The 26,902-nt window shown below is 42.4% G+C and overlaps 1 protein-coding gene across 1 annotated transcript in view; it reads left to right on the top strand.

Annotated features, from left to right (window-relative positions):
• The window catches only part of PCNX2 (pecanex 2), a 313,479-nt gene that overhangs the window by 212,981 nt on the left and 73,596 nt on the right, over nt 1–26,902 (top strand). The window contains exons 22-23 of the mRNA XM_073879043.1: nt 14,312–14,420; nt 18,911–19,040. Coding sequence (XP_073735144.1) covers nt 14,312–14,420; nt 18,911–19,040 — 239 coding nt within the window. The remainder of the gene's footprint in view (nt 1–14,311; nt 14,421–18,910; nt 19,041–26,902) is intronic.

Genomic DNA, 26,902 nt, shown 5'->3' on the forward strand with positions numbered 1-26,902 from the left:
AGCTGAAGGCAGATGCTTAACTGACTGAGCCACCCAGGTGCCCACTCCCAATTTTTTTTTTCTTTTAAATCTACAGCTTCTCTCCTGAAGGAGGCTGCTCACTGGCTCAATGTTGCAGTCCCTCCTATCAGGGCAGTGGTGATGTGCCTTCAGTAAGCCAGAGCATTGAGGAGCCACTGATGAGCAATCTTCACAGGAAGGGGAAGGGATGTGTCCCTAAGGCACACAAAACCTACGTGAGTGGCTTCAGGGGATTCAGGAGACATGACAACTCTAGACTCTCCTCACTGAAAGAATTTTGAGAACCTCCCTTACTCAGCAGTTAGGAGTGCCCTCCTTAAAATGCTTCCCAAGGGGAGAACTTAATTGGGTTGCATCAGGCAGCATTTTCCTTGCAAGGCTCACCACTGGCATTTGACGTCCTCTACTGGTTGGAGGCTCCTGGTCCTACAGATGTACATATATGAACCTGCAGATTCCAAATCGTGTCTTTTACCAGGCATCCATATTTAGGACAAGAACTTCGAGGTCACAGACTTTCCCATTCTTTCTTTCCTTAACCTATCAGTTTTGGAAATACTTTGATGGACCAACCCACAGTGCTTCTGCCTGAAGAAAGGGTATTGATGATTCTGAGATGGTTGCTAATGTACGTTTAAAACCTCCAGGGGGAAAAAGAGTAAATAGCTCTCTTAGAAGGAAGATCCATGGCTGTTGCAAGGATCTGGCATGTAAACGAGAAGCAACAAGAACATTTCCACTGAACCCATGCCTGCTATAGCCATGGGTTATATCACTTGATGAGTTGGGGAAACACCTGAAGCTTTCATTCATGCACCATTTCACTTTCTAGAAAACACCGCACTTACATCCACTGTGTGCCTACCTATATTGCTTATCTGCTAGAAGATAAGTGTACAACTATAAATAATACCCAGGGCCTGCTGCCAATGAGCATACACTCCAGTGGGGGACAAAGGAGATAAAAACACATAAAAAGTACTTTTATTTATTTATTTATTTGAGAGAGAGAGAGAGAGAGAGAGAATGAGCAGGGGGGAGGGGGAGAGAGAGAAGCAGACTCCCTGCTAAACAGGAAGCCCGATGTGGTCCTGGATCCCAGGACCCTGATATCATGACCTGAGCCGAAGGCAGACTCTTAATCTACTGAGTCACCTGGGTGCCCTATAAAGTACTTTTGAAACAGTGCCATAAGGGCCATAAATAAACTAACCTATGTTGATTGAGCACTTAATACAGGTTGAGTCCTGAGATAAAAACTTACCTGGATTATCTCATTTAATCTTTACAATAAACTTCTGATAGGTACCATTACCATATCTACTTTGCAGATGAGAAGACTAAGGCTCCATGGAGTGAAACGTGCCCAAGATCACACAGCTAGTAAGAGGCAGGGCTGGGATAGGAACTTGGGTCTGTATGGCCCCCCAAGCCTGCTCTTGTCACCAGGATGCTGTGCTACTTTGTATGTGATTTGAAGTTATAAGCCACAGATTGTGGGGACCCCCAGAAGGAGCAACTAATTAAGGCAGTGGGCAGAAGGGTCTCAGGAAGAACTTGGAGAGATGTCACTTTGAACTACTTTTTAATTCCATTTTGCTTCTCTCTTGACTTATTACTTATGCCTCTTATTTTTAAGTCATTGCTCTTATATTAAAAATATAATATTTTTATATTATATATATACATTGTAATATATGTGTTATATATATAAACACACACATATATATATACATTATTAATATACATCATAATGTACCTTCAAATATTATACCACTTCATGTGTAAGGGAAGGAATTTAACAGTTCCCTTTCCCATTTTTATGCTGTTGTCATGCATTTGGTTTTACATATGGGATAAACACGTAATACAGTGTTACTATTTATGCTTTAGAACAAAATTGCTCTTGTAGAGCAGTTGAAAATAAAAACATTTATTTTTTATTTTTATTTTATTGCCACTTATTCCATTTCTGATCCCCGTTTCTTTGTGTAGATCCAGGTTTCTGAACTGTATCGCATTTCTTGTGCCTAAACTTCTTTGAAGAGTTTTTTTTAATGTAGGTCTATCGGCCATGAACTTGGGTCAGTTTTGTTTGTCTGAGAAAGCATTTCTCTTTCAGTTTTGAAAGATAGTCTCACTGGGTATAGAATTCTGTTTTGACAGTCCTACCCCACCTCATCCCCCTCCGCCCTTAAACATGTCATCCCATTTAGAGGCCCATGGGTGGTCAGTTAAGCGGCTGACTCTTGATTTCAGCTCAGGTCATGATCTTGGGGTCCTGAGATCAAGCCCTATGTCAGGCTCTGTGCTCAGTGCAGAGTCTGCTTGTCCCTCTTCCTCCCCCACACCACTTATTCTCTCTCTCTCTCTCAAATAAATAAATAATATCTTTAAAATAATGTTGTTCCATTTAGCACTTTTAGCACTTAAAAAATGTCACTCCATTGCCTTCTGCCTTACATGGTTTCTGATGTAAGTCTTCTGTAATTTTTACTGTTGTTTTTCTTTGTGTAGTGTGTCTTTTTGTAGTTGTTGTTGCCTCCAAGATTTTCTCTGTCTGTTGTTTTCAGCAGTTTGAATAGACTATGCCTAGTTGTGTAGGGTTTGTTGTTGTTATTGTTGTTCTTGTTGTTGTTTGGGTATTTATCCCGTGTCATCTGTTCTTGAATTTGTGGTTTAGTGTCTGTCATTATTTTGGACATTTCTTGGCCATTACTTCTTTAAATACTTCGTTGTTTTCCTGTTCTCTTTCTCTTCTCTTTTTGAGGTTCAAACTATACATATGTTAGATACTTTGCTACTGTTATGCAGCTTTTAGATACTCAGTAATGTTTTCTTTTTAAAATTTTTAATTTTAATTCCAGTTAGTTCACATACAGTGTTATATTATTTTCAAGTGTATGATACAGTGATTCAACAGTTCCATACAATACCCGGTGCTCATCACGACAAGTGCACTCCTTAATCTCCATCACCTATTTCACCCATCCCCTACCCCTCTCCCCTCAGGCAACCATTTGTTTTTGTTCTCTACCGTTAAGAGTCTGTTTCTTGATTTGTCTCTCTCTTTTTCCCTTTCTTCATGTGTTTTGTTTCTTAAATTCCACATATGAGTAAAATCATGGTGTTTGTCTTTCTCTGGCTGACTTATTTCATTATACTCTCTAGTTCCATCTATGCCATTGCAAATGGCAAGATTTTGTTCTTTTTAATGGCGGAATAATATTCTATTATATATACATACCACATCTTCTTTAACCATTCATCAATCAGTGGACACTCAGGCTGCTTCCATATCTTGACTATTGTAAATAATGCTGCTATATACATAGGGGTTCATGTACCCCTTTGAATTAGTGTTTTTATATTCTTTGGGTAAATACCCAGTAGTGTGATTGCTGCATTGTAAGGTAGTTCTATTTTTAATTTTTGAGGAATCACCATACTGTTTTCCCCAGTGGCTGCACCAGTTTGCATTCCCACCAATAGTGCATGAGTGTTCCTTTTTCTCCACATCCTTGCCAACACCTGTTTTTTTCTTGTGTTGTTGAGTTTAGCCTTTCTGACAGGTGTGAGGTGATATCCCATTGTGGTTTTGATTTGCATTTCCCTGATGTTGAGTAATGTTGAGCATCTTTTCATGTGTTTGTTGGTCATCTAGATGTCTTCTTTGGAAAAACGTCTTCATGTCTTCTGCCCATTTTCTAATTGTACTATTTGTTTTTTGGGTGTTGAGTTTTATAAGTTCTTTATATATTTTGGATACTAATCCTTTATTGGATATGTTATTTGCAAATCTCTATTCCTATTCCATAGATTGCCTTATAGTTTTGTTGATTGTTTCCTTCACTTTGCAGGAGGCTTTTATTTTGATATATTCCCAGCTTATTTTTTTGCTTTTATTTCCCTTGCATCAGAAAAGTATCTAGAAAAAAGTTGCTACAGCTGATGTACAAAAAGTTACTGTCTGTGTTCTCTCCTAGGATTTTCATGGTTTCAGGTCTCACATTTAGGTCTTTCATCCATTTTTTTGTGTGTATGGTGTAAGAATATTTTCTTTTTTGAATTCACTCAGTTTTATCTTTGTGTTTCAATTTAGGTCATTTCTGTTTACCTATAATCAAGTTTATCAATCATTCCCTTGACTGTGTTAGTGTGATGAGCTTGCTGAAAGCATTCTGTGTCTCTGTTATGGTGTTTCCATTTCCATCATTTCTGTTTGAATCTTCCTTATATAGTTTCCATCTCTGTGCTGAAATAATCCATCTACTCTTTCATATTGTACACCTTTTTCTGTTAGCCCTTAACATATCATCATACTTCTTTTAACTTTCCTGTCAGACAGTTTCAGTTTCACAGTTACACTTTATGTAAATCTGAACTCCTTGGTATTTTTTAAGTGAGACTGTATTATTATATTTTTATTAAAAAGAACATACATTTTGAAAGTCTAGGGTGCTTAAAGCAGGAAGCTTCCATTACATGGAACATCACTGTATGAATCACCTTATTTCTATGTGAACTAGATTGAGGAAATGTTTGTACAAGTATCAGATCTCAGGAGAGTACATAAATGAGATGTAGTGGAGGCATGTGGTGGATGACAAGGGCAGGAGGGCATTCAAACTCGATGGAGGAAAAGCTGCCTCTTAGCTACATGTAATAGTAGTATTGGCCTCTCTCATTAAAATGCTAAGCACCCTCTGTCCTGATAGAGGCTTATGGACTTGATCCTTGCACCCTCTTCCTAAAGGCAGTTTTTGCCACCCATGGGATTATAATGGACCTTCAAGAGGGAATAAGCCCCCCAAAACAGTCCAGAAAGCTGCCTTTTCTTAAATCAAATCCATAACAAAGGCAGGAAAATCTATCTTACATAGAGTAGTTGAATGAAGGCTAACATAAGGAGTTGAAAGGATTAAGGAATGGAAAAGGCAGGCAGGATGTACACATAAACTACAAGGTTTCTACCACTTCACTCCAAGGCCAATGTGAACAGGCTACTTAAAGAACAAAGGTAACTCTCTCACTTCTGTTTCTTCCATGTTGAGTCCTTCCTGTCTCCTTCCTCAGTGATGCACCTTCCCACCTACCTGAGCCTACACTCCTGCTGGCCACAAGAAGCAGAAACATACCCATAGATGCTGGGGTCCATTTAATTCCTAGTTCTCAGGGGTCTTGAGAAGACCTTTTCGTTTTGTGCATTCACAGCTTTTGGTAGATTATAAAATTTCACTGTGCAATGGCGACTTCATTTGTATTTATGGATACACTAATGAGCAGTTGTGAAATAGGAACCTAACTAATATTTTCTGTCATGTTCTCCTAGGGGTCTGAATTTGTCAGGCTGCATAAGGTCGGCTAATCAAAGCATCAGGGCTTGTTGCATCTTCTTTTATTAGCTGCACATTCATTTGCCTAAAGAACCCACCCCTGCTGGGTACTCTCATCCGCCATCATCCCTATTTCTCTCCTCAGTTTCATTGTTCCAAACTGCACTTCACAGGTGATAAACTATAAATTATTAACCTGGGTTCCTTTTTCCTTCCTTAGATTTTAGTCTCCCTTAATGGTTATATTTTCACTTTTCTGGTGTAGGTTAATCAGGTTCATCTCGCTTGATACCTCTTGCCTGGATAATTATGATATTTTGTATTTTGCTATTAAAGATGTTGTTGAATGTTAAATGGCATGGATATCCTTTATCGGGTGTAAGAAGAACTCTTTTATTACTAGATTGGAAGGGATTTGTTTCAGCGAGTGTTGAATTTATTTTTCCACATCCTTCCTGTATAAATTGAGCATCGTATGGTTTTTCTTTTTTTACTTTCTTCATTTTGTGAATTATATTGACATTCTTCTAGTATTAAGCCATTATGGGATAAACCAAATTTGATCATGATTACTTTAATACATTTATAGATTCATTTTGTAAATATTTTATTAAGGAGTTCTGCATTTATATTAATAGATAAGGACATCTATATTTTTCTTTCTTACAATATTCTTGTTCATTTTTATATTAAAAATAGCCTTCCAATGTAAACTGTGAAATTTTTCCAAGATGCATATTTTAAGGCTATATTTTTTCCTCTACAAAGTACTTTAGCTGAGTCCCACCTGTTATGATTGGTACTACTGCTTTTTATTGTCATTCATTTTTAAAAAACATTTAATTAATCTTTTTAGAGAGAAACAGAGAGAGTGGGGCAGAGGGAGAAGGAGAGAATCTAGAGCAGACTCCACACTGAGTATGGAGCCCAATGCAGGGCTCAATCCCATGACCCTGAGATCATGACCTAAGCTGAAACCAAGAGTCAGACACTCAACCACCCAGGCACCCCTTATTGTTATTCATTTTTAAATATTTTCTAGATGCTACCATTTTTAATTAATTCAGAGTCATATTTGTTGAGGATACACCTAAATGCAAAGTTTGGGATCGTTGTTGCTATTATTTTGCCATCATTTTATTATTGACTGCTAATGTGATTGCAAAGACGTTTGCATGGTATTAATTCTCAGCACCGGTTAAGACTTCTTTTCGGTAAGTCATTAATTCTTATAAATGTATATATGCTTCAAGATTTTATTCTTCTCTTTCAGTTGACTGCAGGATTCTAATACATTTTTCTCTTAGACAAAGCTTATGAATTCTATTGGCCAAATGTTTTCTATGCTTATTTATTTATTGTCTAATTAAACTATCATTTTCTGAGATGCATGTCCTAAAAATCTCTCCCTCTGATTGCAGATTTGTAATCTTACCTTGTAATTCTGTTCACTTTGACTTCACATAGTTTGAAACTATTTGGCTAAATGCATACATTTCAATCATGTTATCTTCCTCATGACTCTTCCCTTTTATCATGATGTACTGATTTTTATCCTTTTTTTTGCGTGAAAGTCAATTTTGTCTAATATTAATATAGATAAGCAAGTTTCTTTTGATTGGAATTTACCTGGTATCTTTTTTATCACCCTTTTACCTAAAACATTTTAAGTCATTTTAATATTTCTTATAAAAGCATCTAGCAAGACTTTGCCTTTTAATACAGACTGAGAGTCTCTATATTTTAATAGGCAAATTTTATTCATTTACATTTACTGTGATTACTGATATGTTTGTACTTTTTTCTGTCCTATTTTTTGCTCCATATGTATGCTTTGTATTTGTCCCCTTACCCCTTCTTTCTGGCCTTCTATTGAATGGAATGGACATTTTCTTAATTCCTTTTTCCTCTAGCACTTTGGAAATTGAATATTCTGTTTCTGGTCCTTTAGTGTAGTGAATCTCAATGTGTGGTCCCCAGATAGGCAGCATCAGCATCGCCTGGGATGTTATTCTTGGGCTCCTTCCTAAACCTACTGAATCAGAACCTCTGCAGATGGGAACCAGAGTCTTTGTTTTACAGGCTCTCTGGGTGATTCTGACATATGCATCAGAGATTGAATACTTTGGTGGCTTAGTAGTTACTCTTAAATTATTAATAAGCACATTTGATTAGCAGATAAAATTCATTAAAATCTCTTCCCTCCTCTCAAGCAATCCAAAGACAACACTTTAACTCCAAATTCCCTTCTCATATCTTAAATATATATGACATCCAGTACTTGGTTCCACCTTCAATTGAGTTACTAGCTTTATGATTAATTGTACAATTAATCCTAATATTGTACAGAATTCTAACTTGATTGTCTTTCTTAAAACCTTAAAAACATTATTTCATTGTCTCCTGGGATACATTTTTGCTAATGAGAAATCTGCTATTATCCAAAATTTTTTTGTAGGTAATCTGTAAGAAAGATTTTTTTCTTCGATTTTGATGTTTTGCATTTTCACTATCATATGCAGTAGGTGTGGATTCTTTTTATTTATCCTTTACAGGACTTGATGTGCTTCTTCAATCAAGGACTCACGTTTTCCTCAGTTCTGGAAAATTCTGAGCTATTTGCCCTTCAAATATTTCCTCTCCCCTTTCTCTCTATACTTTCTGGAACTCCAATTGGACATATGTATGTCTTCTTACTCTGTCATGTATGTTTCTTAGCCTTTCAGATTAAAAAAAAAAAAACTTTTCCTCTCTCTGTGCTTTGTTCTAGGTAATTTACTCAGATCTTCCATTTCTAGGCTTTCTGTTTTTGCTGTAACTAATCTGATTTTAAACCACCTCCTGGGGTTTTTTATTTCAATGACTTCACTTTTCACTTCTAGAATTGATATTTCTTTCTTTTTCACTTCCATTTGTTCATTCTTCATATTATGTTACTCTTTTAGTATTATTTACTTTTTATGTCAGCTCTTTACTCATTTATTTAGATTCTTTTATATTACTGTATTACATAAAATTCTTGGGATGCCAGTTATCTTGTGTGTTGAATTTACTGGCTTCTCATTTGCTCATTTTCCTTTTGTGGTTTATAATTTTCATTGTGGACTAATCTTTAGTGGGAGGTTGTTGTTTTATCTGTGGGAGACCTATATATTCTGGTTCTAGAAGTATCCTTGAAGACTGTATGCATTTTTTTTTTGCAAGAAAGTTTTGTTCATCCTCCCCTACTTTTTATGTTACAGCCTCTTGGTTTTTTCATGTTTCTGGAAGAGTTTAAATTTAAATTCCACTCTTCTACATTATGATGGCTAAGGTTTTGGTGTGTTATGGGTGACAGATTCTACTCTATGTTAGGAAGAAGGCAAAGATTTTTGCCTTTTCCCAGCAATGGTAGGTGGGGTTTTTCTAATTCACTTTGTGTGTGTGTGCGTGTGTGGGCATGGCAGCCAGCCCTTCAAGTCCATTAAAATCCACGTCCTAAGCTGCTAAGATCCACATCCATGTTTGTATCCTCTTGGGGTCATTCCAGTGTCAGTTCAGACTTATTTTTCTCATTTTATTTTATTTTTTAAAAATATTTTATTTATTTGAAAGAAATGGGGAGGGACCCCTATGTGGAGCTCCATCCCAGGACCTGAGATCATGACCTGAGCTGAAGGCAGACCCTTAACCAACTGAGCCACCCAGGTGCCCCTATTTTTCTCATCTTAAATTCCCTTTTTGGTTCTGACTATTGGAAGTTTTCCCTTCTTTTGACTTCAACTATTAATTACATTTTTTCCTTACAATATTTTAGACCATTTCTATTATCTTTGCAGTGGGCTGGTAACCTTTGTGCATTACCATGCTCCCTGAAGCACATTGATATTTTGCTAAACTGTGTGCTATTTAATAAGCTCCCAATACACATTGTATACAGAGGTAGAATCTGTTTCTGACCTTCTGAAATTCAGTCTTGTAATCCATTGTAACCCTACCTGAATATGTTTACCTAACTTACAGAATTCTGATCCATCTTGCCAGGCTTTATTTGAAAATATTTATGTTTTAAAGCTAATGTCTCCATATTTAATTATCATGTTTGCTGTTATCAATCTTTTATTCTGTAACAGTGGTGCTCCCCCTCCCCCAAAAAGTGGTATCCCACACTTGAGGTGTTACTCACACCTTCTTGAATGTTTCCATTCCTTCTTGAACATTTTCCTGCTCCTCACATCACCTCCTTTCCAAGCATTCCAGAGTCTCTGTTCCCTCTGTGTTCCCTCATCCTGAACTCAGTGCATCTTTGACTCAGCAGCTGGTTTCTGGGACTCCTTTCAGCCCTGCATGCTTCTTCATGTTCAGACATTCATAATGAGAAGCTGCATATCTTTCTGAGAAGGAAACTAGCTGAATCTGACCACAGAATGCAAAAAAAGAAGAAAGAAAATTTACGTGATACAACTAATCTGGGAGATGGTAAGGCTGGAGTTAGGGTTAGATCAGTAGGAGGAAAGGTGGTGGTTGGGATTGGGAAGGAAAATTCTACTTTAATCGAATGGAATAGCCTATGGGTAGCTCCCTAAGACAGTGTTCAATATCAAAATATCCAATAAATTGTGAGTCATTTTGTTGGTGGGAGAGGGTGTCCCCTGAGGAGAGATGGCATACATCTTGTTTCAGAATGTATGAGCAAGGAAAAGGTTTGGATCATCTTCATTTAGTGACAGTTTTCTTAAGATAGTTTGTGAATTTATGCAGATGGGGTTTCCTATCTATAGCAGAGGTATAACAGCATTGTCTACACCTAATGGAAAAGATATTCCCAAAAAGGGTCATTGGAATTGAGAATGTTTATGGTGTCTTTCTTTGGGAAACAGCCAGAATCATTCCACTGTGACCTTATTTACTCTTTTCCTAGTGTTTTCAGTAGAAAAGGCCCAAATGATTTTGATTTCTCTTATAGTCATACTTGGGTAACTTGTGAAGTTTATTGTGCTTTCATAGGGCCAAGATTTAGGATATTGGAAGCAGAACATTAGAAGTGAGATAAGCTTCATAAAAGTAGAGGCCTTGAACTGCCTACTGAGATGTAATTTCATAGCCAATATAAGTGGATTTCTATTTAAAGTGCTTCAGTGCAATGTTATGCTGTATGTGACAGCACTTACTAGAAAGGTGTTAATGTTGCTGTTTCCACCAAATCAATCTAATCTTAAATGCTTCATGATTTTATACACAATGATGTAATAAGATGTCAAGTGCCTCTTCATACACACTTTTCATTAATGATCAACATTTAGGCTTCCTTTTGTGCTTAGGCATCACCTTTTGAATACCCATGGATTTTTCATTCTTTCACTTGATTTCACTCTTGAGGAGAAGGACAAAGTGTAAAGGGAAAATATGAAGTTGGGTTTTTTAACCTGGAACGTACCTCTCCACACTTCTAGGAATAAAATACTAAGCCATATCCATCTTCTTGGAGCTGTGTGTTCAAGAAGCTCAGGGAACCAAGAGGCCTGCCTTTCTGAGATCTGCTTGAATGTCTCCAGGCTTGTTGGATGGTGTCATATTTTATTAATTGTGCACTTACACTGAAAGAGATGTTCCAGGATGGATCAGAGTTCTTCGTCACTGTGTGCATACAGAAGAGGTCCCTGCTGGTGGCCACAGCCATATGTGGCATGTCCACGCCTGGGACCCTGTCCCTTGCCTGTCAGCAGGAAGGCCAAGTAGAGGAGTTGCTGTCCTCAGCTGAGGCATGTCAGGCAGGTTTTCCTGCTGCTGTCTTTAAGAAGGGCTCCTAGCCTCGGGGAGACATGGTAAGGTAGAAATATCTACCCCCAGGCAGAGAACCAGGCAGGCACTTTGACCTCTGGTTTCACATGGGCCAGTGACTCACTGTCTAACCTCAGCCAGTGGCCCCCTGAGTCTGGTTTCCCCCTCTGAAAACTAGGAGGATCTAGACTTGGTAAGTCTCCATTGTTTTAAAGGGGGGCTCTAGAATTTCCTGATTGCAAGCTAAGTACATCCCAAAAGATGACCTCTACTTGTCCCAACATCTATCTGTCAGCTTCTCATATTGCACTTACAGTTGCCAGGCACTGGTCTAAGTCCTGAACAAAGATGATGTCAATCATCAGATGACACTGTAAGGAAGTACTGTTATCATCCCTGTGGTGGATGACGGCTGGGGTTCAAGTTCACACAGCCTGTCCTCAAGCCCATGCTCAAACATCGCACCGTGTTGACATCTGCCACATCCATAGTGCGTCCTTTTTCTGGTGGCCTTGAGGAGGAGATTAAATAACTGTGTGGTGGAGGAGTCCTAGACATGCAAAGAAGTGGCATTCAGGAGTTCTGGCTTCTTCAGTGAGAAGAGCAGAGTCTATTTTGTGAGTCGCATATTGAAAATCTTTCACAAAACTTCTATTTTTAAACATGATGTTTATGAAAAAGCTGAGACACCGACACAGGAAAAGAGCAAAGATACCTGGGGTCTCAGCAGCAATTAGAGCGTGAGAGTGCATGTGCCTGATTACTGGTTTTGCTTATATGTAAATACAAGTCGCTGTGCTAAGCAAAAAATAATTGTAATAGATTCATTGAATCATGATGCAGCCAAGTTTCACTTAGAGCTTTAAACTTGCAGATGAGGCTTTCCCTAGGGCTCCTGTCTGATTGTAGCTGCTATGCCTGACCTACTTAACAGCTTTTTCACAAGGTGGCTTAAAAGCCTCCCAGGATATAGTCATACATGGAAAGTCCTCCAGGAGTAACTTTCCGTAACCCCTGATCCAATGGTTGGGTATTCGGGGGGCCATGCATCACATAAGGTAATCTTGTTCATGCTTGTAGTTTTCACCTAGGCACGAGTCACAGGTTAATTCTGGAAAACTAGACTCGACAGTGGAGTGACTAAAGGGTTTCAGATCCAGAGGCGTTTTGTGTGATAGAATTTGGTTAGGTGTAACTGAGCAAGTTAATGCAAGAGAGCCAGGCACCACTTCTCAGCCAAAAGACTTTGGCTTTTGATGTAGTCCAGCGTCATGTGTTGAGAGTCTTCCCTTTGGTGATTAGCATATGCCTCCTCTCCTTGTGTTCATGGCAGAGATGAAAGGCAATGAGATTGACCTTTAAAGATAATACTCTGTCTTAAAAGAAGTGAGTCAGGGGTTTGAGTCTATGTTAGAACTGTCTGTCTCAGTCTGTACCAAGTCACCTACTGACGGGTGAAAAATCAGGTGGTAGGGAGAAGACTAGTCTTGTCTGTGAACCTAAGAGATGTGACCTTGAGCAGACATAATGGAATAAACTACCATCCTCTCAGCCGCCAGCATGTCTGAGGCACTGGGAGCTGGCAGTCCCAACCAGAATGGATTCAGGAAGCTTAAAGTCCCCATGATTAGAACTAAAGTGGCCTTTTTGAAAGAACTTGGAAGCCGATTGCAGTCAGCCCTCTGCGGTTGATGCATGCGAGCAAGAGTGAAGAAAGTGGAAAGTTATCAGCAAAAACCAGACGTCTGTGTTTCTTTCCCAGACTTGTACTCTTTACAGTTATTCAGGTCCGAGCACGTCACCTTTCTTCTGCCATTGTCCTTTCCTTGTTTGTCCTCCCTTCTTTCTCTGTTTTGTTCCTGTCCCCCGCCCGAGTGGCCCTCCGCCCTCCTTCTCTCTACTCCGCTGTTTCATCGCTGGGTCTGTGGACACACTGAGACCCCTGGGGTTCTGTTCCTAACCTGCTGCCTCTCACTTCTTACAAACTCCATGTTTGCTGGGCCTTTAGAGGACTTTGACCCTTCGTTCCTCTTCTGTGCCCTGTCGGACCATGTTTAACTCCACTCTGGAGTTATTCTCCAGCACTGGGTTGTCGGGGGGAGAGCAGGGAGACAAGAAAGGCGAGAGGAAGATTTGGAGAGGTCTCTGATGAGCCTCATCTGCCTCACTCCACTTTCACGGAACAATTCAGAGCAACCTCATCTTTTGGTCCCCACATCACAAGGCTGGCCTTCTGCTGGCCGGCTAAGTCATCTCAGTGCTTTGAACCTTTCCTTAATGGCCCTGCTTCCCAACTTTTGCCTCCTGTTCTCGGTGGTCTTCTGTTGTCCTACGTAATACCCGTTGAGCCTAATTAAGAATTCCATTTGTTCTTCTCATTTCACCTCCTGGCCTTGGGGAATCTATTTTACTATCTTATATGCTAGCCAGTTTAGGAACAAACACATTGTGCCTGAAGTTTCCGTAATGCACAAAGAGTGTATGTATGTGGAGTCTGGGGGCAGACGCTAGTAGGATGCTCACTGCACGTGGAAGCAAGAGCTGTGGAATTTGCATCTGGGATTCATGAGCCGCTTCTTCCCACAAAGCGGAGGGCCCCAGCCAGGCCCACCCGTTCCTGTCCATCCTTCTTGGCATGTTCCTATTCTGAATCTCGAGCATCCTCAGTCCACGTCAGGTCTCTCCTCCTCACCCCCTGCAACTCCCAGAACTCCATGCTTTCCGGTGCTGCCTGGCCGAGCGAACACAACAGCTTCAGCAGCCTGTCGTGGCTTTCTAAAGTGCCTTGTAACTGGCACTTCAGTGGTACGGAGCTCTTTCCTCCAGCAAGAGCCACTGAAGGGCTTTAAGTTGAACAGTGGCCATGATGATAGGTTTTTGTATGAATCTCCCCTAAACGACCCAATATGAAGGCTGGAAGAGCAAACTGGGAGTGCTCCTCTGAGAAAGGCAGAGACGCAGGGACACGCCGCACCTGCTGGCTGGAGTAATTAACCTGGGGACAGGAACCACTCAGACCATTTTGGGTCTGTTTTAAAATTTCCCAAAACAGCTGCCTTGCGTGTAGGACAAAGGAAGGTAAGAGCAGGAGGGAGAACAATAGCTCCGCCCCCCTGGCTGTAGGTGACCTTGACTCAGCTGCCAGCCCGGTTGTCTGTTGTTGTCTCTGATGAATCTTTTCCTTCTGCTTTCAGCTCGGGGACCTGCTTCACAAGTTACAGTTCGTCCTGACGTACGTGGCTCCTTGGCAGATGGCGTGGGGTTCTTCATTTCATGTGTTTGCTCAGCTCTTTGCCGTCCCTCGTATCCTTTGGGCTTCTATTTTCACCCACCAGCTGAGAGTCACATTTTATGGATGCAAGCTTTTCATTGAATCCTGGCAATGAAAAGATTTGAAAGTCTTTAAGATTACATTTTAATGGGGACGTGGGGAGGCACTTTGGATTCCCCTTAGGCCACTTAGCCTTAAAAGATGTTGCTTAATTTTGAACTCTTCCTGCTTCCTAATGCATATCCAGGATTACTTTATTTTTCTCTGATTCTTCCATTTCCCACGCCCAGATCTGCATTAAGATACCCTGTCTTTCAAATGGAAAGTTACTGCTTAAATGGTTCAGTTGACTTGTGCAAAATAGTGTAAATCGATCTGCTATTATTAAACACGGTGGATAGGGCTAATGGCTCTGATACACTATTATAGATTATCTAAGACTATATTAGGATAGAGTTTGGTAATCATATACTTGAGTAATATTCAAAACTCAGAATTAGATACACATAGAATTACCCAAAGTCTTCTAAAGACAAAAAAACTAATAGATGGTTTTGTTTTGTAGCTGCTCTCAGCCAAGAAGCCTAGTTTTATCGTGCGTAGGTTCATTTGGTTTCTTTGTCTGTTTTTAAGTGTTGCCCATGATGATAATTAGTTTTAATTTACTTCAAAACAAACTTGAGATACTCCTTGTAGGGACCACTTTGACACAGGTAAGTTGTGTGTGGGGTGTGTGTGTAAGTGGAGAGAGAGAGAGATTAATAAAAAATACTCTTGAAGAGAGAGAGATTAGACAAAAATATCCTTGACACAGGCCTAAAATTTGCCCTCAAAGGCTTTCCTTCCCACCTCATTTATACCTCCTAAACGTGTGCTTTCCACAATGTTTTTCAGGAACTACTTATATGGGAATCCCTGGAGAAGCTTGTTAAATAACGAAATCCCAGAGCCCAACACATACTTTTAAAATCACATTTCAGGGGGTGGATCCTGGAATGTTCATCTTCAAAAGCCTGCCCAGGATCCCTACCCCACTGGCATGTGTGACCCCCAGTTCTATAGCTTCCTTCCATACGATGTCCACACAAGGCTCATTAAGACGATTCACAAACAGTCTCTGGGACCTGAACTTTGTGTACAGGCATGGAAACATATGTGGGATTAATTGTTAAAGGATAATATATTCTAGGCTTTTAACAATGCCCTTTTCCAGACTCATCTGTTTAAAAGCATCTTTTTAAGCATACCAGGAGCTGGCCTTACAATGCATGCTGTTCTGTGCTCTTATTCTTAGACCTGCAATGATATTTCTGAAGTGTTTCAAGGTTATTTGGCAGAACAAGCTAAGGAAAAAACAATTGCAAGAGTGTGAGCTCTTACACAATTTTTTCCCCTTTAACTGCAATCATTTTCTACCATACCAGTAATTTTGGTTTTTCTAAAGAGTCCTTTAAAACAAAGACAGTGAGCTGAAAAAGAGGTGATTGTTATTTATTTCTGAAGTGTGTCTCAGGCATCCTATCTAGAGTTTACAGCCTGTTTATTAAATGAAAACTACTGGATGATGCAAATTTGTGGTTCAGGAGTTGCACAAAGAACGTGAAACTTGAAGTTTATGATTCCCAATTTTATCCTAACTTTGGTCCCATGCAGATCTGTAGCATTTCTTGTGCCTATTTATGCCTTGTTAGGTGAGTTCAGCGATACTAATTACTCCTTATGGTACCACAGCTGAGTTAAGACCCTCCTGGGAGCCATAACTTTCAATTACCTGACCTTTTTGTGTGCTGAGGGTACACACACAAGCACTTCATATCTGGCACTTAATATCTCCTATAAGAATAAACACGGTGTTAGTATCCACCTCAGATTGCACACGGTGCATATTAAATCTAAGTGCTTTCTTGGTGGGTGGACTCATTCTCAAGAAATTGAACATTTGAGATGTAGATTTCATTGGGCATCTGGTGGCTCTGTTTTAGAACACTTGATCGATCCCCGTGCTTTGTTCCCAAAACTGCCCGTGATAGTGACATCCACATTTTCCCTTCTCCTGAGATACAGAGCCTTCAAAGTGACCTGGGAGCCTGACCACTGCAGTTATGTGACAGCTAACAGGACCCGTCACCCCCCTTCCCCTTATCCCAGGACACCTTCCCATCCTTGACTAGTTGTAAAGGTAGATATGTGTTATCTGGAAGCCAACGTTATACCATTCCGAATATAATGAGATCATAGTTTAGAAAACCAGATGTCTAAGCCGTCAAGACAAAGCTATGGGGTTCCTAAGCACCAGGCCTGGATCTTTACTAATTTTGAAATGTTAATTATTTTATCACTCTATTAAGAAGCTGTGGGTTCAATCCTGGCATCAGGAAGGGACTAATTTGCTCCATTTTGGAACTGAATTAGCGTTTAGGCCAGCAGGGCACTGTTTAGTAAATTGCTTTTTCCAGTACTAGCATGTTTTCTCCCTTGGTAGCCTCTTCTAGTTTCTGAGCTTGTAACCTCCAGGGACGGATGAGAATGCTCACCCTTTTACTATGTGTAGAGACCATGCAAGACCATTGTCTTCTAGTCATTACAGACGCAGCCAGATTATCTCTGTTAAATGTGTATATTGGGAAGGTTGCAGAATTTATCTTTGGTATGTCCTTTTGAGCTTCAGACGGTTTGTTTTTAACTTTAAGGACTGACAGGGATGTTTTCATTTTAAATGTGCGCTAATGGAAGCTTTTGACAGAGTCACCCTCTCCCTGTGAGTAAGAAACAAAGAGGGCCCCATGTGCAGGCTCTCATAGGAGTCCCCACGTCTCAGCGTTGTGTGAGCAGTTATACCTACAGGCTTTTATATTTGCCCGGAGCGTGCTGTATTTCTTTATTGATCTTCCCCTAAATAAAATAACCTCTGAGGCCACCTATTCACTTCTGCCTTACCTCAGACCTGTTAAACTTTCCTTTCCTACCCCATTGAACTTTATTTACAGCTTCGCACTGCTTTCCTGACTTAACTTCTGGCTAATTGTCTCTGGCATTTAAAAAATGGACAACACAATCTTGGGGGAAATACACAGAATCGAAAAGAAGAGCAGGGCCAGCCTCTCTAGCATCCTGCTCAGCCCCACGTCCGTGTGGCTTTGTCCTGGTTTTTCTGCAAACCCCCCAGTGCCCTCCTGCCCTCCTCCCACCAGAGAAATCCCCCTGTGGCTCTGCCTTCTCACGTTTTTTCAGTACCTTTACTCCATGACATCCCCCATGCAGTTCTCTTTTCTTCCCGAGACAAGGGGCATGGTTAATTTGGTGTGTTTTGTGACCCAGGTATTTAGATATTTTCAGCTTTCCAATGAAGAGAAAACAGATGGGTGATAATAGATCTCACAGTAGCTCATTGTTCTGTAGCTCTCCGTGTGAACCGAGGTCAAAATAAAAGGAATTGGATTTAAATTGTAGCACCATAGAGATCATTTTGCTACCCAAACAATTCAACACCAGAATGGATTATTAATGGAGGATATGTCATTTCACTCCTGAAGTTGCTTGGCAGTAAATAGCAAGTTGAAAAAAGAATAAAATAAAGACACAGTTATTCCTGAAGCAAAATTCTGAGCTTAATTCTGTGAAAATACCTGGGGACGTGCCTATGACAGCACAAGGCTCTCCTTTTCTGGATTTATGTATAAATGGGTGGTGAGGTCCCCACAGCCACCCCTCCCCAGCACGTGGCTGAGAGTATATAAAGGCATTTGGATGCCTGGGTCACTTCTATGTCCTGACTGGCAATGACGCAGAGTCTTCCTGTCTGTGCCAGGCATCCTCTCAGATTTCTAGAGATCAATTCATTGGTTTTCATCCAAATATGGCAGCAGTACTAATTTTAATATTGGACAATTATGTTTCTGATCAACCACGGTGTGTAAAAGTGAGTCCCATCAGTAAGTGAGAAACCCATACAGAGCGCAACATGCTGTGACTTCATGTGTCTACAGTTTTAGCTTATAAACCAGACATGACTTGAGCCATCGGTGTTCAATATATCATAAAGAATATATTTTTTTGAATAGTGGGGAGAGTCTTTGAGAAACAGAGATGCTGCCTTCTCACACCATGCTATTTATTTCTTCTAAAAAGTGTAATTTAATTTTAATTATTTATAAAGCTCCTTAATACTTTCGTAAATGTAGCACAGTGTGTTTTGTTCTGCTAATGATACCCTAGTAAAAAGAGGTTTTTTTCAAACCTCAGATATTAAGTCTTTGCCATAAATCACCCCGAGACCGCGGGGATTTTTATGAGAAGCATTTGGTTTTCACGCTGGCAAAACGAGACCTAGCAGGATCCTACTGAAAGTTTTATATTCCTGACTCCGTATACAGAGAGATCACCTTCATGCCCTCCTTTCTTTCCTTGGCGAGAAAACGGCTTTCAGTTAAACGAGTCAAAATCTGAAATAATATTTCGATATACAATAACACTGAAAAAAATGGTCTGTGGGGGTTTTTTTGCCTTAACTCAAAATTCTCAGATTCCGCCATACTTTTCTTTCAGACGATTGTCACCTCCATCTTCTCTACTCCACTGAGCCCGTTCCTCGGGAGTGTTATTTTCATCACCTCCTATGTTAGACCAGTGAAATTCTGGGAGAAAAACTACAAGTAAGATCCCAAAGTTGATGCTAACATTCTTTTGCTAGAATTCATGCTTCTGGATGCTCCTTGACCTTCCTCCGTGTCAAGGTTCAGGCTTTATGCCTCACTGGCTGGGGGCTGAACATATCCTCTGGGGGCTCCCTCCATTCACTGCTCAGCCGGGGGGGACTGAATGGGCCTGATTGCAGATTTGCAGTCGGGTACCAGTCCAGGTCTCACTGGTGGCGCAGAAAAAATGAGTTCACACTGCTGAGTATTTGCACTTGCCCTTAGAAAGGGTTTTGAGGGAGCCCACGTCGTCCTGTTTGCTTGGCAGAGATTGCCCCTGGATGGCACATGTCCTCTCTCCGCGGTACCCTCTGTGAGTATCCTAAATACGCGTGTCGTGTGCAGGTGTGCACGCTTCACAGCTCAACATAAGGGAGAACACCGGGTTTTCTAGAGCGCCGTTAAACTTGTAGAAGATGATTTATGTATTTTCTTGACTGCGTGGACTGGCCGGTCATAAATTTCCTCCAGCAAACAGTGATGGAGTGGGGGCGGTTACTTCTTGAGGGAAGGCGTGAAGGTGGAGTCGTTGTCCACTAAGTAATTTTCCAGAACTCCTCTTCGAACAGGTGGTGGAGAACGCTGGTGAGCTGGCCCATCTGCTGCTGGGGCAGAGGAGGCGGACTTTTATTCCAGAACTCCTCCCCGCAACTTATAGCCTTCCCTGCGCTGAGCCCCATAAACCCCAATCCACCCTCAGCAGTATGTCTGCATTTTGCACGACTCTGGCACTTGACGATGTGCTCTTTATGTCTTATACAAGACACCATTAATGGAGGAGGTCTGTGCTGTCTGTTTCTCCCCTTAGACGTAAAATGCACACACTTGTGGGACAGGCAGAAGGAGGTGGTGATTAAAACTCAGCCTGGGGTGCCTGCCTGCCTGGGCTCACATCTCACCTCTGCCACTTAACGCTGGTGACCTCAGGCCTCTCTCTCCATTTCTGTAAAATGGGGGCAAAATGAGGGGACCTACTTCACAGACTTGCTGTGAGGAGAAAATGGGTTAATATACATAGAGCCCCACATGAGCCTGCGCCCCTGTGATTCTTCTCTGACTGCTCTTCATATAAGTCCCTGTCCCCCCTCGACCCACGCTGACAGGTGTTTACCATGACTACGTCCAGCGCATCTGGCAAACTCACATTTAGGGGTGCCCTGGGGGAGAACTAATCGAACCTGAGCACTCCCTGTGGGGCCAGTGCTGGGAGGCCGGGAAGCGGTGGGGAGACCCTTTGGGTTCCTGGCAGGTTTCTCATATTCACGAGAGGTGGGATTTGGGCAGTACAACAAGTACCTGTGTGAAATTTTGCACAGAAGCGCAAGTCCTCTTCTGTGTTTGTTTAAAGAGATGCCGTGTATATTTACAGAGCCAAAGAGTAAAAGAAAATGACAGGCACTGACTTGGTACTTTAAGTTTCTTTAGGGGAAGACAATTTGGGGTATCATTTTGGAGCTCTGAAAACCACATTTACACTTGTAAATAAGAGGACTGGCAATGCCGTTGCTCTTCACCATGCAGGAAAGGGCAAGATTGTTTCAAATGGATCGTTAGTATAAAAGATTTCCTTTGTGTCTCCTAGTCTCAGTTAAGTTAGGAGCCAGTCTTTCTGGCCTGGTATCTGACATAAGCAAGATGCATCCCCATTGAGCTGGAAAGGGTTTTAAGTGTCCCCGACAGGAAGGGGGAATGGACGAGCTCTGTGGGGAGGTTTAAGTGCAGGGTGGCATCCTAACACCCGTGTGGAGCAAGATGCTTCTGGTGTTCTGTGTTTGCTTACTTGGTTTCCTCACTTGCAGGATTCAGTATGGTACTTGAACTGTCAGCTTCTGTGGGTTACTTACATGTATGGGCCTCTAGAGCCGGCTTCCCATTTCCTTACTCAGTGTCACAAATAAATGATTCTCTTGTGAGCCATTATGTCCCCAGTTTAGCGCTGTTATGTGTGGGAGGGGTCTGCCTTTGCTGGGCCTGGCTGCCGGTGGGGAGGGGCATCAGGGTCTGTGGGCACGGATGAGGCTGTCCAGCCTCTACGAGGTCTCGCTGAAGGAGCCAAGTTGGAGAAAATGTTCGGTCCCGCTGGGGGAAAAAGTTCCTGATGCAAAACCCTGGCTGGTCACCTTGTATTAAGCTTCAGAATACAGAGCCCGGTGCCTGGCTGCTTAAAAGATCAGTGATGGGATTCAGGACAGTAAGAGGTGGGTAGCTGGAAAGGAAATGGCAGGAAATCTCATCTGGATCCCTGCAAAGGCTCTGGAAAGCTCATTGTAACTATCTTAAACTGTTGGCTTTTATTTCAAATGCTAATGACTGCTCGCTTTCTTGCCTGAGAGCATCTCTCCCTGCTCCACTGCCCACAAAGGAGCACTGAGTTACGGGGCCATTGATTCTGTGCAGTTGTTTACTAGTCGTCCCCTCACTGCCAAAGGCTGGTCAAAGAAACTCTTCCTCTGGAGGTGCGGTGGGCACGTGCTGCCAGTGGATACCCTGGCACGCCACCCCCAGCCTGGGCTGCAGCCAGTGCCCTCGGGGGGCAGTCCCCTCTCCTGGGCCTCCTCTCCCTTGCCACCCCTCCCAGGCTTTCTGTCGGGCCTTTGAAAGCAGGCTTTGTTTCTGCAAGTCTCCAGTGAGCCCAGCACTGTAATGAAACCATTTTATATTTTTTAAAAAGTTTTTAAAAATTTTATTTATTTATTTGACAGAAAGTGAGAGAGAGAGAGAGAGAGAGAGAGCACAAGTAGCAGGAGGGCAGAGGGAGAGGGAAAAGCAGACTCCCCACCGAGCAGGGAGCCCAATGCGGGACTTGATCCCGGGACCCTGAGATCCTGACCTGAGCTGAAGTCAGATGTTTCACCGACTGAGCCACCCAGGCGCCCCATGAAACCATTTTATTTATTTATTTATTTTTTATTTTTTTATTTTTTTTAAGATTTTATTTATTTATTTGACAGAGAGAGACACAGCGAGAGAGAGAACACAGCAGGGGGAGTGGGAGGGGGAGAAGCAGCCTTCCCGCAGAGCAGGGAGCCCGATGCGGGGCTCGATCCCAGGACCCTGGGATCATGACCTGAGCCGAAGGCAGACGCTTAACGACTGAGCCACCCAGGCGCCCCGAAACCATTTTAATATCCTAAGGAACTGATAAGTAAATCACCAGCCACCTGGTAAGTATGGCCGGTCTGTTTTCCCCCTCCTGGGCTGTCTTGAAATCCATAGGCTTCCTGTTCCCCAACACATGTGTCCTCTGCCCTCCTGACTCCCCTGCACTCTTGTCCGTTCTGCACATAGAGCACCAGGTTCCATGCTGTCTCAAAGGCCTGTGGTGGCTCAAGCTGCCTGAGGAGAAGAAGGAATACTACATGGACCAGCCCTATCCAGTAAGGAGCTCTGTCTGCATTGTTGGAGATGCTCTGCACCTGCACCTGCACCATCCAATATGGCAGACCTACTGGCCATGCGTGGCTGATGACCATTTGAAATGGGGCTACTGTGACTGAGGAACTGAATTTTTACTTTTTTTTTTTTTCTTGGAGTGAGAGAACCGGGGAGGGGAGGGGCAGAGGGACAGGGAGAAACGGAATCTTAAGCAGGTTCCATGCCCCGCCAGGTGCCCGATGCGGGGCTCGATCTCATGAGATCGTGACATCATGACCTGAACCGAAATGAAGAGTCAGACGCATAATTGACTGAAGCACCCAGGCGCCCCTGAATTTTCACTTCTTCTATTTAATTGTAATGAAATAAATTTCAATAGCCACATGTGTCTAGAGGCTACCACATTGGACAGCACAGATACAGGCCCTCCTCAGTCTTAATCTCAATTTCCAGCTTATTTCCCAAAACGTTCTGTCATACCTCACATATTGTGGATTTTTCATCCCAAGCCTTGCCCTGGGCTGTGCCCTTCATGAAACCGTCCTCCCCTTCCCCAATCCCATTTCCCATCCATCCACACTCACCCAGATTCCACCTCTTGATGTAGGAGTGGTAAGGCTCAGGAAGGCCTTTGGGATGAGAGGTATTATAGCAGCTGTCTTCGGAAGATAAATTCGCCTTGTGGCCATCAGCAAATTCTACCCAGGGTTGGCATAAACTATACTTGTTTCCAAGTTTGGACTTGTTTCTATTTCATCTTGTGTCCCTAAGGGGCCATGCACATAGTAGGTGTTCTCTATTTCTTAAATGGATTGAGTCCCACAATATTGTGTAAAAGGGAAAGGAAATCTAAGTTCACTGTTAAACTGATGTTCTCTTGATTAGTAAGGGCTTTAAAATCTGTCTTAATGAGCTCTGCCTTGGGTCTCCACTTAAATTACAGGCAAGGGCAAAAAAAGCACTATAATAATAGTGCCTTGTGTGTATAAATCCCCTTACGTCAGAGTATTTTAAAAGCTTTAGAAACAAATTCTGATATTATGATATATCACCCTTCTCCTTCTATATAAACAATCACTAAATAACCAAACTTTGTCATTAACGTGAAACAAATGTTTGGGCTAGAAAGTATTGATTCGTGTTTTTGGTTACCTCAGCAAATATCTTGGTCCTAAAGGAGTTGACTGTCTTCAGCCCTAATGAATGAAAAGTTCCATTAATAATGAGTTTGTTTGGTTAGATCAGAAGTCTTGTATAAGATGTAAAATACCATCTCTATCAGGAGATGCATAGAACAGCTACCTGAAAGACAAGTATATGCGCTCGCTTCGGCAGCACATATACTAAAATCGAAAGACAAGTATAGCTTTCGTGGTGGTTATATTTCTATCAGCGCTTAAAGGTGAAGACTGATATTTGAGGGGTGCGTGACACCCCTTAAATTGGTTTTAAATGGTTAATGTTAAATCAGGGGCACCTGGGTGGCTCAGGTCAAGATCCTGGGGTCCTGGGATCGAGCACCTCGACACGGGCTCTGCGCTCAGCAGGGAATCTGCTTGTCCCTCTCCTCCTCCCCCCCGCCCCCCCCCCCGCTAGTGCTGTCTCTGTCTCTCTCTCAAATAAACAAAATCTTTAAAAATAAAATACAATGTCAAATCATCCTGGGCATTATCCTTCTCCACAAATGAGCATTAAGCATCTACGCGAGGGCACTGTGCTAGGCTTTAACCAATAGGAGTCACTTTATGTGACTGGTCTGCAAAAACATCCAACGCAGTATTCTGCTTGGTCCCACCCTAGTTAGCAAGAAGGTAATCAGCATTACTTAATCCTCAGCTCTCCCTGAGGCAGTGGTAGGACGTCAGAAAGTGTGAGCTTTGCAATCTGTCAGATCTCAATTAAAGTCCCAGCCCATAGGCTTGGTTAGGTGTTTGGGAAATTTATTCAGTCTGTGAGCCTCAGTTAACTCCTCTGTAAAATGGGTTGACTGGCTCTCTGTGCCTCCTTAATCCTGTCCCCATTTTGTTCTCCTTACCTATATTTCTATCTTCTCTCATTTGACTTTTAAGTCAGTTATGTCTAGACATATTTTATACGTCTTTACAACCTATCAGAAATCCTTTCTGAAATGGCAGAGCACAATCATACCAACCGCTGAAAGGACCCAAGTATGGACCATGTAACAGCAAATCCACAGACAGCGCGCTGTCACACACCCCTTAAATATCAGTCTTCACCTTTAAGTGCTGTGTTTATTTTGATGCCTTACCCCGTCACAGAGCCTGGTCCTGTTCTTTGAGCAACATAGCAGCCTGACTTGAAAAACATCTCTAAAGTGTCACAATTTTGTGGTTTATCAAACGACAGACTATATGATCCAAATATTTCATCTAGTCTCCGTGGGCTCCCGTGAATCTTACTGTGTTATTTCCCAGTGCCTTCCTGGGTTTGGAATACAGAAGCGGACCCTTGGAATTACAGAATCCCCCCTGTGCTGCTCATGGAAGGGAGTCCTCCAGCCTCTTCGACTCTGGGGGGAGCAGCCCTTGTGCCTTCTTAGGCAGCCCTGGTGAGCTTTTGTCTGCCACGGCTGTGGGCTCTTCACTGTGCTGGATCTGTTCCTTGTGTTCTCACCTGGATGCCACAATTCCCCGGATACACCTGCTGCTGCCTGAGCAACCGGCATCCTTGTGCCTCCTACGTATCACTCCCTTCACGGCCCTCTTTCAGGCTAAACAGCACTATGTTTTGAAATGGTCCAGACCTCAGGCATTCTCGCCGCCCTCATCCAGATGTTTACTGGGCTGTCTCTAACCCTCCCCTCTAGCCTGTTCCAGATGTCGTCTACTCAGCTCGCAGTAGATGTGACTTCCTGTGTGCCAGATGTTCGGCTCTCATTCATGCCTTCTAAAATCTAAAACCTCTCAATTATTTTACTAAAGTGTTGCCAAGCCAGGCCTTCATCATCCCAATCTTATGTATGTGTGGTTAAATGAAAATTAGAAATTTACATTTTCCGGGGCATCTGGGTGGCTCAGTCGGTTAAGCGTCTGCCTTCGGCTTGGGTTATGGTTCCGGGGTCCTTGGATTGAGCCCCTCATCGGGCTCTCTGCTCAGTGGTGAGTCTGTTTCTCCCTCTTCCTCTGCCCCTCTGCCTGCTTGTGCTTGCTCACTCTCTTTCAAATAAATAAATGAAATCTTTAAAAAAAAAAAAAAAGAAAAGAAATTACATTTTCTTTACCAACCCTTGACCCATAGGCTTTAATATTCCAGTGCATAGAGGTCCATTTCAGTGATGCTGTTCATCATCTCTCCAGCCCCTCACTTTCACTCTCTGCCTACCCGCCACCATCTCTGTCTTCCCGCATGGTTTGTTAATGAGGATGCACTAGGACAAGGCCGTCGGGTGCCTGGCTTGGGCAAGGCCCTCAAAGAGAGAAGTTTTCAACGTCACATTTTATTTTTTACCTTTTCGCAAGGGGGAAGATTTTTTTGGATGTTCTCTACCCACTGAGCTATTTTAAGCATGGTTTATAAGATCTTTGTGCAAAGCATGGAGTTTCTCAAAAGGCATTTTTTTTTTCTCAAATGCAAAGTAGCAAGCTTATTTGGCTTATGGGTTGGTAGTAAAATGGAGCACTATAATTAAAATTTGCAATTAGTAATAGTAGTACAATAGCGCAGTACTGGTTCTCGTTTTTGTATTTACTAAACACCTGCTCACCCCTTCCCAGATATATTCATTCTCGCCTGTATAACTATTCTGGAAGTAGAATTTCATTTTTCTCATTTCACAGATCAGAAAAGGGAAACTCAGGAAGTTAAATAACTTGCCCAAGGTCACAGAACAGGTCGGTGGCCAAGCCAAGACTTTAAACCAGGTCTGGTCTTACTCCAAGCCTTGACTACTTTCCGTTATGTCCCGTGCCCTCTCAAATGCCTCCCACACTATAGACGGTTCAGTGAATGCCAGTTAAAGGGCTCACTTGGGACAGGAAAGAGGTGCCCTCACAAGAGCCCTGTTCAGAGCAGGAGCAGGGCTGGAAGGACAGGCAGGGCAGCCCAGGCCCCGAGGCCCCTTCCCTGAGTGTGCCTGACTCCAGAAGTGGCTTCTTTTAGTCCGGGGGCCACGGCGCGGCCGTTCTCAGCAGGGCTGCCTCCTTCACGGGCCCTGGTCTGTATGGTCGCCTGGCTGGCTCTCAGCAGCTCCAGAGCCCGAGCCAGGAGGCATGAGGGGTAACCGTCTGGTGTGGCCTGCCGCCTCCAGCCCTGCCAGAGCCGTGAGCATGGGACCTCTCACACTGGGAAATCTGTGATCACCGACAATGTGAGCCTCCTTTCCAGGTCTGGAGCCATGGGATTAGAGCAGAAATGCAGCTTCTGTGACCTTCATGGGCCCCGAGGAACCACCTGCAGTCCTGAATAAAATCTCAGGCCCAGAAAGG

This window comes from Callorhinus ursinus, unplaced genomic scaffold, assembly GCF_003265705.2.
Source record: "Callorhinus ursinus isolate GAN/ISIS: 27379988/994484 unplaced genomic scaffold, GSC_fseal_2.0 scaffold32, whole genome shotgun sequence".
NCBI lineage: Eukaryota > Metazoa > Chordata > Mammalia > Carnivora > Otariidae > Callorhinus > Callorhinus ursinus.